This window comes from Motacilla alba, chromosome 3, assembly GCF_015832195.1.
Source record: "Motacilla alba alba isolate MOTALB_02 chromosome 3, Motacilla_alba_V1.0_pri, whole genome shotgun sequence".
Classification (NCBI taxonomy): domain Eukaryota; kingdom Metazoa; phylum Chordata; class Aves; order Passeriformes; family Motacillidae; genus Motacilla; species Motacilla alba.
The window spans coordinates 2613398-2628649 of NC_052018.1; the positions used below are offsets into that span (position 1 = coordinate 2613398).

General features: G+C 48.0%; 1 protein-coding gene across 1 annotated transcript in view; it reads right to left on the reverse strand.

The window, feature by feature from the left end:
• Nucleotides 1-2404: 2404 nt before the first annotated feature.
• The window catches only part of INTS9 (integrator complex subunit 9), a 61692-nt gene continuing 48844 nt past the window's right edge, over nucleotides 2405-15252 (reverse strand). Inside the window, exons 15-17 of the mRNA XM_038131659.1 lie at nucleotides 6331-6429; nucleotides 5233-5370; nucleotides 2405-4350 (exon numbers count right to left, since the gene is read on the reverse strand). Coding sequence (XP_037987587.1) covers nucleotides 4174-4350; nucleotides 5233-5370; nucleotides 6331-6429 — 414 coding nt within the window. The 3' untranslated portion in view covers nucleotides 2405-4173. The remainder of the gene's footprint in view (nucleotides 4351-5232; nucleotides 5371-6330; nucleotides 6430-15252) is intronic.

The following is a 15252-nucleotide window of genomic DNA, read 5'->3' on the forward strand; positions in this document are numbered from 1 at the left end:
GCAGGAGGCTGAGGTGGAAAAACCAAATGGATCCACGAGGTTTGTAAGCAGATTCCCAGCTTCAAAGCTGCAGGGAGGAGCAGAGGGGAGGATTGGAGCCAGCTGGGCCATGAGCCATGGGAATCCCCTCCACACCGGGCTGGGAATCCCCCAGGAATTCCTGCATGTGGCTGGATTTCCTCTCTTCCTTCCTGCTGCCTTTTGTTTTTTGCCCTCCCTCCTGAGCAGCTGCTTCCTCCGCGGTCACTTTTTACCTCTGTTGTCCCTTTCACCTCTGTGTCTCCTGCCCTTGCTGCTGCTCCCACTGGGAATTGTGTCCTTTCTTTTCCCTTCTGCCTTGGAGCAAGGCTTGGTTTGTGCTTGGGTTTGTTGCCAGGAGAGGTTTCAGGGAAACCCCAAAGGATTTTAGTCCTGGAGGGAGGAGGTGGATGCTCAGCCTCCCAAATGCCAGTGATTTCTCCCCAAAACACTGCAGGGAGGCAGGGCCGTCAGTGGCAGGGAAGGGCACAGAATTCCCCACTCCAGGACCCCATTCTGCAGCAGCAGTGGGATGCTGGTTTGGGATCTGGCTCCCAAACCAGCCCAGCAGCATCTTGGGCACGGACTCGGCTGGAGCCCATTTTCTCCAGAGGCTTTTCCTGAGGTAAAAATCTCCTGATCGGTATTTTCTCCTGCTGTAACTGCTGTGTTTGGTGAGAGCAGCCACAGCTCCGGTTCCATTTCCGTTTCTCTGTGAGGGTTTGTACCCTGGGATGAGGAAACAGAGGCGATAAATCCTATTAATGATTCATTCCCTGCTCCCAGGAGGGAGGACAGCGTGAAGTGCTTTACACTGCACTCCTCTGCTCTACAAAGTACCCTCGATTTTCCCTTTTGGATGATGCTCTCCTTGATAAAAAGCAATTTCACTGGAATTGCTTCCGTTCTGCCCAGCAGTGCCATGAAAGCCACCAGGAAAGGACCCGCTGCCACTCCTTCTGGGTGACTGGCCCCAGGTGGTGGGTCCTTGAGGGAGGATCTGTCCCCTTCATGGTATTCAAAGATTGGGGTCACAGCCCATGGATCCTTGAGGGACTGGGTCACATTTCATGGATCCTTGAAGGATTTGGGTGACAGTTCATGGATCCTCAAGGGATGAGGTCACAGTCCACGGATCCATGAAGGATGAACTCACAGTCCATGGATCTTCAAGGGATGAGGTCACAGTCCATGGATCCTTGAGGGATGAACTCACAATCCATGGATCCTCAAGGGACTGGGTCACAGTCCATGGATCCTTGAGGGATGAACTCACAATCCATGGATCCTCAAGGGACTGGGTCACAGTCCATGGATCCTTGAGGGATGAACTCACAATCCATGGATCCTTGAAGGATTGGGGTCACAGTCCATGGATCCTTGAGGGATGGAGGTCACAATTCATGGAACCTTAAGGGATGGGGTCACAATTCATGGATCCTCAAGCACTGGATTCATAGTTCATGGATCCTTGAGGGATGAACTCAGTCCATGGATCCTTGAAGGATGGGGGTCACAACCCATGGATCCTCAGGGGATGAGGTCACAGCTGACGGATGCTCAAGGAATGAGGTCACAGTCTGTGGATCCTTGAGGAATGGGGTCACAGTCCATGGCTCTCAGGTGACAGCTCCTCTGTGACAGATGAACGGGACCTGTCAGATCCCACCTTTCCCACCACAAGCCTGCCCAGGCCATGGTGTGCAGCCAGTCCCAAATCCCTCTGTTCTCATTCCCACTCCTCCCAAAGGCTGAGCTGCTGGTGGGGCAGAGATCCAGCACCTGGCTCCACTTTCCCTCTGCTCCTCACGTCCAGGTGCCCACGGAGGTGACAGATCCCAGTGCCAGTGACTGGGCCTGGCATTAACTGACCTGGTCCAGCTGTTTTCATTGGGTCTCGCATTAATGGAGAGAAAACAATGAGCTCCTCTCCACCCAGAACAGCTGCTCCATAAAAACCATCCAAGAGCAGAAACCTGATTTTAACCTTTCCTCCCCATTATTTCTGTGGGAGCACAGGGGTGGGAAGTCACTGGGAATTAATCATTGCCACACCCCCCACTAATTGTGTTTAATGAGGGGAGCAGTGGAGAGAGGCCGGAGCAGCTCGGGGAGGGATGTGGGATCCAGGGAATGGGGATGGCCACGGCACAAGGAACCACGTGGGGGCCAAGGAGATTTATTTTCCCTTCTGGAAGAAGGAGAGTGAAGCCAGGAACCTTTGCTGTTCTTTGGCCATTAAATTGGGAACTTCTGGATAAAGCCTGGACTGCATCCATGGTATTCTTCCCCTGGCAGCTCCCTGGGCTGCCACGGTTCCCTCTGCAGGACTGACCCAGCCCGAAGAAACGCTGCTTGTTTTTCTCTGTGCAGAAGGAACAAGCACTTCTTTTTCCAGTTTAATTAGGGTTTCTCATCAAAGAATTCCCCTCCCAGCATGTTTGTTTTTCCAGCACGCGCAACCTGAATATAACAAAACAACCCACTCTCAGTTGCTGGACTGATGGAACAATGAGAAGTTCTCCTGCTCAAAATGACAGGAAGAAAAATGTAAAAGCTTTTCATTTTGACTTTCTCCCCCTAAGGAGGGTGGGAAAGCCTTGGGAATGTGCAAAGGAAGGCACTGGAGCAGTGGGATCAGTGCTGGAGCTGAGGTAAACAGCAGAAAGATGAGTTTATCCCACTGCCTCTCTGGGTAAGAAATAATCCCTTTGAAGTTTTTTTTTAAGTGAAATTATCCCAGTTCTTTGTTTTTAAGTGATGCTAAAGCAGCAAACCTGCAAACCCTGGCAAGGATTTAATTCCACTGCTCCAAGTTTTTCCCGTTGATGACACCTCACACAACCATGACAGACACAGGATAAAGGTGTGGGTGCTGGGATCTGCACACCCAACCCAACAGGAATCCTTCATGGGAATGAAATGGGATGTGGACACTGCAGTGGCAAAGAGATTTTATTCCAGAGCTGCTTCCACTGCCTGCATCTCCTCAAAGGGAAGAACTGGAGGAGCAGCTTTATTTCCCAAAGGTGTCAGGACAAGGATGTGGAATGGCCATGGAGAGGCTTTTATAAACCACGGGATGTGCTCCTTCCTGGGCAGTCTCACTCTGCTTTTTTATTTTTTAACACCAAATAAATACAAAACAATCCAATAAAAAATGAACAGCAGTAAATCTGAGAAATGGTTGGCCTTTAAAAGCAATACTATTGACTGAAGTGAGGCCCCAAATACGTGATGTGGGGAGGGAAAAGCCTCCCCAGGTCTGCAGTACAGATGGCTTTGGATAAATGACTCAGAATTCCCTCCAGGATTTGGGATGGAGGGGCTGCAAGGACAAGTTTTTGGAAGGTAGAAACAAGAGGCACTTAAATCTCAAAAGGTTTTTTACGAGCATTAGGAATTTTCCTACTTTATGGACTTCCCTAAGTGTCTTCCTGAGATCTTTCCTCCACTGCTGATGGAGGAACCCAGGAGGAAACAGCTGTAGTGAAGGGCCTGGAGCTCCATGGACAGATCTGGATGTAACAGGTGAGGCTGCAGCATCAACAAACACTTGAATTCCTAAAGGAGAAAGCTTTTCCAAAGTGCCTCTGCTCGTGCAGGGAATGGCCAGGCTCTTCCCACTGCTCTCCATGTCCACCAGACCCCCTTTTCCCATTTTTATTTGTACAATCTTTGCCTCACCAGCTCTCTCCTCCTCACACGTGAACAACACAGAGGGAGGAGAGGCAGGGAATGGGATCTGGGGATTGGGAAGAAGCAGCGGGAGGAAAAAGGCCATTGTTTCAATATTCCTACAGAGTTCTGTCAGGTGAAGGACTGGGGCAGAGACTGCTGAGGGACACAGGGGAGCAGCAGTTCACCCTGGTGTAAATAAACACTCCAGTTATTTTACTCTGCAGCTCCTATCGCCTGTAAGATTCCCAGCTCCCAATTTTACACAACAGGAATCTCCTCCAAAGTATTCCAAAACAGGTTAAAAATAAGATTTAAAAAATAGATATTAAAAATACTCCCTTGCTCCTCCATGAAGGGGAAGGTGGTTTCTGGTCTCTCTGAATCACAAAATTCTCTCTCTCTCTCTCCCCTTGGACAGCTCCAAGTTCTGCTGCTCCAGGCTCTCTCCTTGCAGAGCCTCCTGATGTCCACGAGCTAAAATTTCTGCAGGAACTTGAGCACCAGGTCCCGCAGTTTGACCCTCAGGGGCTCGTCATTGTCACAGATGATGTGGGTGGAGTCCTCCTCCAGCTGGATCAGGGTCTCTGCCTCCTGCAGCAGCACAATGTGGCCCTTGGCCGTGTCCTCCACCTTCACGTCGCTGAAGCCGTGCTGGATTTGGGGTGGGAGAGGGAGAGAGAGGGAAATCAGCACAGCTCAGGAAAACTGGGACAGAGGAGAGACCAGGGCACAGGGGCGAGGGGGAATTTCATGGAATCACAGATTGGTTTGGCTGGGAAGGGCCTTGAATCTCATCCAGTTCCACCCCCTGATATGGCAGGGATACCTGCCACTGTCCCAGGTTGCTCCACGCCCTGTCCAACCTGACCTTGGACACTTCCAGGGATCCAGGGGCAGCCCCAGCTTCTCTGGGAATTCTATTCCAGGGCCTCCTCACCCTCACAGGGAACAATTCCTTCCCAATCTCCCATCCACCCCTGCCCTCTGGCAGTGGGAAGCCATTCCTTGTGTCCTGTCCCTCCATCCCCTGTCCCCAGTCCCTCTCCAGCTCTTCTGGAGCCCCTTTAGGCACTGGAAGTCTGCAATCCTTTATCTCCTGCAGGTGAGAACAAGACTCCACAGAGAAGCAACCAAATTCGTGCAGCTTCCTCAGGAGGCTCCTCACCAGTGGAGACATTTCCAGGATCTGTTCTTCACTTTCTTACGAATCTTGTGGAAATTTAAATGCTTTTTGAGACTCAGCTGCTGAATCCACAAGTTCTGTGAGACAAATCACCCACCCAAAAGCTCTGCTTCCATGGCAAACAGGAGGGGATCACTGACATGAACCCTGCATAGCAGGACACGGCTCCACAGGGAATAATTCCCTCTATTTTGAAGTGCAGGAACACCCTGGAGCACTTTGGCAACTCACTGGCCTTTCTCCATTTCAAGCTACACTAAAATGATTTCCCTTCTCTCTGCTACCACAGCAGCACATCTGAGATGTGCAGGAACCTGCTGGAATCCCACCTGCCACCGAAGAGTCCTCACCTTCTCCAGAGTCTGCACAAACTGGTCCATGGGGATGGAGCCACTCAGCAGCGGCTTCAGAGATTTGCACTCGGGCACATCATCGCTCACCCGCTTCCTCTTCTTGCTGGCAGGAGGTTGGGGAGGTTTTGGAGGGAGCTGACGGATGAGAAGGAGAAAAAAATCCCACTCTAAAGAATGCAAGAGGTTGGGAAACAGGCAGATTCAGAGACGGAAGCTACTCAGGGGAATGAGAACGTGGCTTAGCTCCAGCCATTTATTAGGACTGGCGTTTTAAGCTCAGGTCTAAGTTTATTTGGCAGCAGGAATGAGTGAAGAAGGGAGTAAATGAACAACAGCAGCCTCAGACCAATGCCATTGCAGCACTTCAATGTTCCCAGAGCTGCTGAGGGTTTCCAGGGAACAGCCTGGGAAAGAGGGGGGCAGCCTGTCTGCTGTGCTCTGACAGAAATCCTCACCAACCTTCACGTCCCTGACATTTCCACACTGGGCTCTCTTCCCAGGTGTCCTGGGCCCAGCCAGCTCTGCTGCCCAGAGTGGGAAGGGTTGGTCAGTGAGGCCCTGCAGGCCCATGGATCTGAGAGAAAGGGGACCAGGGCAGCCACTGCTGAGCAGGTCCCTGGACATCACCTCCTCCTGCAGAGCACTCCTGCCAGGAATTCCAGTGCCCACCTGAAGGGGGTGGCAGGAAGGGAGAGTAGAGATGTACAGCCTCCAGGGAAACTGAAGGCAGATGGTCCCTTCCCAAGCCTGATGTCCCAGGTCATCTCTCTCCTCTAACCCTTGGTCCTGAGAGGTTGACTGATGCTGTTCCTGACAGTGGAAGACAGCAGGATGATCTGTAGCCTCTCTTCAGGAATTATCTCACTTCCCCATTCATCTCAGCCAGGCACATGGCCAAGGAAAAGAGGGCAGAGAGATTTATTTGCATCCCACTCCCTGCTCTGGGTGTAATTCCTCACCTGCACATGCCAGGGCAAAGCCTCTGCCAAGGGCTCTGCCCTGGTGGGAAGGAGCTGCAGGAGGGGTTGCTGGGGTCCTGGATGGCAGGAAAAGCCAGAGTAAGGATATTTTTTCCCCTTTCCCATTAGACTGTACCTGCAGCACGTGCTTGTTGTCCTTAGTATGCAGCACAGCAGAAACTGTTGCCAAGGAAATACCAGGCTTGATCTCCAAGGGCACGAGGGAATCTGCAAGCTGAAGCAAAAGGAGATTTTGTTCAGTAAGTGATCAGCTCAAAATGTGCATGAACCCAGCTGTGAGATAAATTGGCAGTGTGGTATTTTTAAACATGGGCTAATGAACTGTAAACACAAAGCCACTGATAGACTGAGAGCTCCTCGGACCTGCCCAGCCTCCTTCCAGCTCCCAAAATTATGGATTTCACACCATGAGCAGAGCAGCACGAGGTTTGCAAGAACCAGGGCTGGTCTCAAAAACCATAATAAACACAGAGAAGCCTTGCGTGAAAAGACAATTGCTTCATTAATAATTTTAGTTAGTAAAGCTCGTGGTGTAATCCAGCATTATTATGTTTGTGATGCTGATGGACAAAGAAAAATCAAAGTGAATTTCCTTTCAGTTCCTGACTGCAGAATATCTGGAATAAGAAGTGTTTGTCCTTAAAACCCCAATGTTTTCAATCAACTCACTGTTGATTAGTTTGAAATTATTCCAACAGTGCTGCACAAAACCCTTTCCACTGCCTTTTATATAATTCTTCCCTGAAAGACATAAAATCTAGTTTAGGCTTGGAGTTTGGTTCTAACACTGCTGGCAGCGCCTGGAGTGGGCAGTGCTGCACCTGCTGAGACCAGTGGAAGTTGGCCAGTTGGGAAGCACCTCTTCCAGCCACTTTTCCAAAGGAATTCTGCAGAAAACAGTGCTCGTGGATGGAGGAAATTATTCCCTTTTTCCCTCCAAGGGAGTTCAAGGTGCCAGGATGCCCAATCCTTTTGCCACGAAAGCACTGAGAGGGTTTTTCTGTTGGCTTTGATGGTGGCGAAGCTCTTTTAATAAGTTCTGCAAATCTCACTTGCCACTGTTAAAGCTGCAGGAACATTTTGAGGGCATCTCCTTGGAATAAAGCAGTTGGTGTGTTGGAAAAACACAGGGTGCATTAAAAATCCCTAAATTCTGTCTGTATTCAGCCATGGTGAACCCTAGAAATCCAAGCTTGATGGAGTAATTCAGCTCACTGTTACTCTGGGACTCTGTTCAAGATCTTTAAAGCAGGCAATTTGAATACAGCCATTATGGTTTGTTGTTGAAGGCAAAGAGAATGAAAATATAATGACAATCACTGCTTCAGATTTCTCCTGGGATCTAAAAACAGCAGCACTTGCAGCAGTGAGTTCTGCTGCCTTCCCAGTGGTTGAAGGCACTTTCCATTCCAACCACCTTCCTGAGGAGGATCGATACAAAACGGGCTCTGATGGAGAGCAAAATGACAAATCCTGTGAAGAGAAACATCCTTAAAGAACAGGGAGTGGCTTGGAACCAAAGTTCTTTCCTGCCACTGAAATATTCTGCTATTAACATTTCTGCAGGTTTTAAACAGGTTAATAGCAACACTTGGATTATTCACAGTCAGAAGGACAGTAGGACAGGCATTCATTTTGATTTCCTCTCCAGCTCACAGCCCTCTCCGTGTGGCAGCCAATCCTTTTATTACAGAAACTCAGTGACCCAAACCAAAAAAGGTCATTTAATCACATCCAGTAATTCACCCACCAAGGCCAGGCAGCACTGCTCCACTCCTTTCAACTGACCTCCTGCACACACAAATCACAGAACTCCTCCAAAATGCTGCATTAAAGAAACCCTTTTCACAGAGGCAGCAAGTCTTGTCTGAGCTCCAAGCTGTGGCAACTCCACTGTTTCCCCTCACAAGTGGTTTCAAACTTTAATTCTCCTGGCAGTCAGGAAGCCGTGTCTCATTTCAAGGTTGAATTTGTCCAACTTGCAGTGGCTGGCTCTTGTTGTGCCTTTGTGTGTGAGATATTGAAAAGCCCCCCCACCAAGCAGGAATAAATGAGTCTTCCTTCCAGTCATTATCCCGAGCCCAGTGTCACATGCTGGCACCAGGAAAGCCACCAAAGCAGGGACACTGAGATCTAATACCAAATTAATCAGTACCCTGCCCATGGATGAGCACTTGGATTGCCTTAGGAGAAATTTGGGGGGGATGTGTGCAGTATTTCAGTTTTTTAGCTTGGGATGTTCTCCTCCTGTGATCAGAGCTGCCTGCCCACGCTAAACCAGAGGAAAGATATTTTTACCATTAAGTCTTTCCTGTAGGGTTGCATTTTCCTCCCCAAAAGAGGATTTGACACACACCCTGTGAGCACAAACACTGCTGTTAGCCAAACTACACATGCTGATAAAGAACAATGTGGGTTAAGCCACTCTTAAAACTCTCCTAAAGACTTCAATGGGGACAACTCTCCCCAGGTTTAAGTTGTCCTCAGTCACCAGCCAAAAATCCTCTTGTTGGCAATGAGGGGCTGAACAACCCCTGAGGATGGGACCTGAAACTTCACAGTAAAAATCAAATGAGGCTGAATAACCAGCGAATAAAATCAGGGCAGGACCACACTTCCAGCACACACGGTCCTGGTTCTCTGGAGGATTCTCCCAGAGACAGACATGCTGGATGTACAACAGTGTTTTAACATCCCAGATCCAGTAATTTATTCTTAGATTTTTGGGACATCTCCCCAAACTCCTCCCTTTTCCCTTTTTACCTCTGGCTTGCACTGGAGAGGGTGCAGGAAGGCTGACCCAGCAGGGAGAGGCAAAGTTTGGGCTGAGTGAAGTGAGCTGGATATAGAGAACAAGCAGGAGCCAGCAAAGTGACCAGCAGTTAAAATCCCATGAAGCTGTAGGATCTGAAATCACTGATGTGTACATTAGATTTTATCATGTGTATTTAGAAGGGGGCCCTGCTGGGTTTTTACATCATTAAATGTGTTTTCCAGATTTTCAACCTGCTTAAACGTGGGATCTCTGCATTAGAGGTGGGATCAAACCAGGGAAGCAGATGGGAAACCCCAGACTGTGGATTCCTCTGGCAGTCCTGAGGTGGGGAAAGCACTGGTTAAAGGAAAGAGATTCCCAGGGAACTCCTGGGCTGCTGCTGCAATTCCTGAAGGGTCATTCCCAGTTTTCATTAATGACCTCAGCACAGAACAAGGAGGAGTCTTCAGAAGGTCCCACTGAAGTTTGTAGGGCACCTTTAAGAGAAAACAGGACCAGGCTATGAGAGAGGAAAAACCTCAAAGACCAAGAACTGGAGTGAGAAAACCAAAATGAAATTCAATAGCACAAAACGAAGGCCAAGGATGGGGCTAATACTGGGAATTTCTGCTGTGGGCTGGCAGCTGCTGCAAAGGACAGAGGTGAAGGGTTCAGGTTTATTAGTCCATCCCAGGAGAGTCACAAATGTGATCTGGCCATGAGAAAAGGGTAAATGCAAGCCCAGAAAGTATCAGGTAATTCTTTCTGAGATGAGCTATCGCTCCTACATTAGGCCTGGCAAGATTTCATCTGAACTACTTGTAAATTGTGGGTAATTTCAGTTCAAGTAAGAGATTCTGAAGGGTAGAATAGGGCAGGAGGAGCTGTCTTGTAAGGGAAAACTAAATATCTTGGCTTGTTTAGCCTGGCAAAAAAAGAAAGCCAAAGGGAGAATTTGATTATTCTCCATAAACACCACAGGGAAAATACCAACAAAAGGGAAAATGTATTTATGCCCGAACATGATGTTAGGAATAAATGTGTGCAGGCCAGCAGTGAGTATGTGTAGGCTGGAAATTAGGATGTTTCTGGCCATCAGAGACAGTGGGGGCTTGAACAGCATCTTTTGGGAACAGCAGGGGCAAAAGTCTCTGCAATTTGAAATCTTACATTTTTTGGAGGCACATTATAAATGCTGTTGGTAACTGCAGCTGGGTTCTGGCCACGTGAGCCCTGAGGGCACTTCCATTTCTAGGTGGGAATGATGGAATACAGCTTTGGAGCTTGCTGGGTATGAAGCAATTCCCACCTAGATCCCAGCCCCTGAATAGGATGGAATTTGTATGGGACAAAAAATATCCCCTGCTAATTATTAGAGAAGCCCAAGGATTTTAAGATCTGCCTGATTTCAGAGAAAGCCCTGGAGATCACACCTGCAGAGGTTTTTATTATAACTACTCCTCAGCAAAACCTGAATGGAGAACCTGCCTCATCCTTCATCTCTCCATTCCCCTACTTCTCCCACAGACCAAAGCCAGTTTCTGGGTGCAGGAAAGCATCTTTAGTAGGACAAAAATTGCTTCAAGGCTGTGCAGCAGCCTTTTCACAAGCAGGGAGGATCTGTAGAGTCAGTATTGTAAGCAGAATTTAAACCATGGTCTTTGCCATGTCACTTAAATTGGATGGTGATGTCAGGACAGAAGGATAATTTCCTTCGCCTCTTACTTCCTTGCCTCCTCTTCTCCTTCAATTTTTAAAGCAATTTAGTTACTAATTAATTAATTCTTGAAGTACCAGGAGCTCTGATGGCCAGGCCCTTGTTACCAGGCACAGGAGGAGTCTCCAACAGATCCAGCCTTGGTGTTACAGCCCCAGCTAAACCAGGGGCCAAGAGCAGGAATTCTGCAATTGTCAGATCCTTCAGAGGGACAAAAAAATGTGGGGTCAAACACAAGGAGTGAAAGGGGAATTGAAATGTGCCCGTGGATTCATGACCAGCAGGCACAGGGAACAAGGCACAGGCACGCTGCAGGCAGGATGGAAATTGGGGAATTTTGCTTCTGAGACCTAAAGGAACAAAGGCTTTTCCACCACAGAACAGCCCAGAAATGAAGGGCATGTGTGGAATCATTAGGGGTGATCTGAGTCAGGTCTGTTAGGCTTTCAGCCTCACATTTTGACACAATCCAAGGGTTTTAATTCAGCTGCTGAGTTAACCCCAACTTCACAGAGCTGTCACTCGCTGGGGGTCTCCCACAGCTCTCTCTGGAGCAGATTTTAAAGTCTCATTAATTCCAGTGGATAAAGAATCATACCATGAATACCTAAAGACTTGGCTATTATCACTTGCAAAAGCCCAGATCTTGGCTTTGGGCTTCCACAGAGCCAGCATCCACTGAAGAAATAAAAGCAGCACGAGGTGCAGTCTGCAGCTTTGAGCAATGAATTAAAGCTCTTCTTTTTCATGGACATGTTCCACGTGCAGCCACTGGACCAGGGCTCCAGATCAGCAGGAAGAACCTTGTCCCAAAACCTTTGTCCCAAAATCTTGTCCCCAAACCAGAAAGACACCAGCCAACCACCAGGGAATAATTCTGGGTGGCATTCCAAGCACCAGAACTCACTCTAAGCACTCAGCACTAACTCTAACCACTGTTTTTTTGCCAATCCTCTGCCAAAAAAGCAGTTTAAGGAATATTTAAGGAGTGTAATGAAGGAGATTTATGGCTGTTTAATGAAGCTCTTCCCCAGAAGCTTGGGAGCAGGCAGGGAACAGTTGTTTGAGAAACTTAAAAAAGGGTGGTGGAAAACAGAACCAGCAGCAGAAGAAATTAGGCTTGGATTTGAATGAAAAATGACAGGTAGGGGAAGCAAGGACATGAAATATCTTCAAAGTAAAGGCAGTAAAGCTTGCAGATGCAAGAGATGAGTCATTTGAAAGACATAAAAACTGCATAAATCAAAATATTCAAAATATAGTAACTATTTTATGGGTCAGAATGTCAAGTCAGGATGGGATGTTGTTGTTGAAGCTGACTGGGAAGACAGAGCTGAGTGCCTGGCTAGAAAAGTGTTATCTTACAGCCAGCCATCAAAAATGAAAGGAAAAACAAACCTAGACATTAATACAGGCAGGCAAAGGCAGGCTGGAAGCAGAAATGCAGATCTGAGCTCCACCTGACTAAATAGGACAACCTGTGGGTAAGACCATCCACAGAAAAGGTACAGCAACAAAAAAAAAAGGCCAAGGAAATGAAGGATAACACATTCCAAGCACAAAAAAAGGGAGGAGGAGGGAGGAAAACTCTCTCAGGCTGAATGGGCAGGAGAGAAGAGACACCAGAGTGAGGCGGGAGACGTTTCTAAGGAGAAAATAAAGGCTGCACTGAGCTCTGCTGATGTAAATCAGGGGGATTTATCAGCACTGGTTCTGGCCTTGTGTGAGGAGAGTTGGTAAAAGCTGGGAAAGAGCACTTTTGGTGGAATGTCAAAAGGTGAGGTCCAACTCGGAGCAAGACTCCAGGCAATTCTGCAGTGAGCTGGGAGCTGGGGCAGGGCTGAGCAGCAGAAGCAAACAGGTTGTATTTCACTTAAACAGGTTGTATTTCATTTAAACAGGTTGTATTTCACTTACTTCTTGTGAGGCTAGAGCACATTGAACTCAGGGGGAATAGTCAGGGAAAAAGGAACACAGAGGTCAGAGACTGGATAATGTGGGGTCACCAAAATGAGCTGAGGGTGGGAAGAAGGAGAGAATTCAAAACTCCTTAGTCCCTGAAACACAGAAGGAAATTGGAAAGGTCAGGTAAAAGTCAGGAAAAGGAGTCAAGATGAAACCTCCATAATTATAATGGCTGTTTTCCTAATTCTTCTCCACAGTACTTTCTGATAATTTCACTTGGTGTCAGGCTGTGCCTTGTACACTGACACTCTCCTGACTGGGCTGTGTCCTGAAGAACACAAAATTGAGTATTTGAAGAGCACAGAGCCCTCAGTGAAGTGTCAGCTGCAGGCGCCAAGTGATCCGCACCATTGTTCAGCTGTAATTAAACTGGAGGCACTTTATTTGCTCAGACACTACTGTTTAATTTTATCTGTTTGCTCCAGAAGGTGTTTTCCATTTTCCCATCTTTCTCCTGTGAGCAGACAATGCCTAACCAATTTCCAGGAAGCAGTCTTTTTTATAATTTTTTTTTTTAAGTGAAAGGCAGATGCTGAGAAGAAATTATTTAAAGTGTAAAGGTTTGCACAATCCCTGGAAGAGCCATTCCAGCCTGATGCCTTGGGACTGTTAAAAACTCTCTCCAAACAAAGGCTGCCGTGAGTGTAAATCTCATTATCATACAACAGGCCTGCCTGACCTGCCTTTGCTCCTTGGTGAATGATTGAAATATAGACAAGGTCCAGCAGTAAAAGTAAATTTCCATTAGTATGACAGGCCAGGATCTGAATCACTGCAAGTTTTGGGAAGGAAATGTCACTCTACCACAGCATCAGCCCGCACTGAGTGGAGCCATGCTGAGCCAACCCTTTGGTTTCCAAAAGCTGGAAGAATCCAGGCAGAACTTTGAGCTGGGAAAGGGACTGGGGATGTCAGGAGGGGGCCCTGATCAGGACTTCATTGCAGCAGCCATTCTTTTATGAGACTTTCAGGTTTACTTCACACACAAACCCCCAGCCCTGCAGCACATCTAGCAATTACTGGTTTTTCCAGGGTGGATTTCATCATTCCATTTCAGGCTAACATGGTTTTGACAAATAACAAGCCACTGCAAGGTTTCTAGGAGCTATAAAATGCCCTTTTCAATTGCCACTTGAGCCTGCACAGAACCCCAGGCAGGGCTGGTGGGAGCCCATATTAAACAAATGCCCTTTCCTCGCAGTACAGAAATTCCTATATTCTGGAACCCTAAACTACTGAAAAGGGAACATTAACTCCCACATCAGGGAGGCCCATCCATCATGTCTGAAATCTGTCTTGCACAACCCACTCAGCAGAAGGGGAAGCTGTATCCATTTTTTACCAGGATCACGTAGTTCCCTTAAAAAGAAGGAGCAAGATCCTCTTTTTGGAGGATGATTTGCATATCTTGGAGCTGGGGAATGGCATCCTGTTAACAGTCCTGAAGCACAGCCTTGCTCTCGGGAGTCTTTTCAGGAGCATCATCACAGACCAAGCAGCTTTTGCAACGAGTTGTGAAGAGCAGTTTTGGAACCAGGGAAATCCCAGGATGGACTGGGTTGGGAGGAACCTTAAATATCACCCAGTGCCACCCCCTGCCACAGGCAGGGACACCTTCCACTATCCCAGGTTTCTCCAAACCCCATCCAGCCTGACCTTGGACACTTCCAGGAATCCAGGGGCAGCCACAGCTTCCCTGGGAATTCTATTCCAGGGCCTCCCCACCCTCACAGGGAAGAATTTGTTTCCAATATCCCATCTAACCCTGCCCTGTGGCAATGGGAGCTTTCACCCCTTGCCCTGGCACTCCACCCCTTGTCCAAGGTCCCTCTCCTGCTTTCCTGGAGTCCCCCTTCAGGTGCTGAAAGGTCACTCCAGAGCCTTCTCAGGCTGAACAATCAGCCTGAAGAACTCCTGGATATGGACAATCACAAGATATTTCTCCTCCCTGAGCATGGACAGCTCTGAAATCAGGACTCCTGTGTGAATATAATTGGATTTTATTTGTTAGGAGAGGAGAAAAAAATATAATTGTTGTCCTTTTTCCTGATTTCTGCTGGACCTCTCCAAGCTAGAGGGCATGCAATAGAAACCAGCTTGCTTTTCCCAGGTTGGTGATGCCACATTCCCTACAGAGCATCATCTTCCCTCCCAGCAGCTTTGGGAAGTGCAGGGAGAGCTGGAATGCAGTCTCTTCAGAGGCTGACACAAGGGACAGGCTCTCACACAAAGGCTCAGCTCCACCTCAGAGTTTAGGCGGAAACCCAAAGCTTCAGTGGGATTTGAATAATCAGAGAGCCCCTGGCTTTCTGCACTCTGAACTCAGGATTGGTTTCATGCTGGCGAATTGAAGCCAAGTTTCACCAGTCTTAGGTTTAATGGGATCCAATAAAGATGCAAATTTCCCAAACAATTAAATATACATGCCAAGATGGAGCTGCAGCCAAGCATATTTTGTAATTAAAGCCCTCTCCTTGTCTCCAAGCAGTGGGCTGGGCAGGCTCCTCACAGAAATGGTGTGAAATGGTGGCAGTGGGTGTTGTGGGCTGGCTGAGGGATTTGTTATGTGGGTCCCAGCTCTGCACTTCATATTTGGCTCA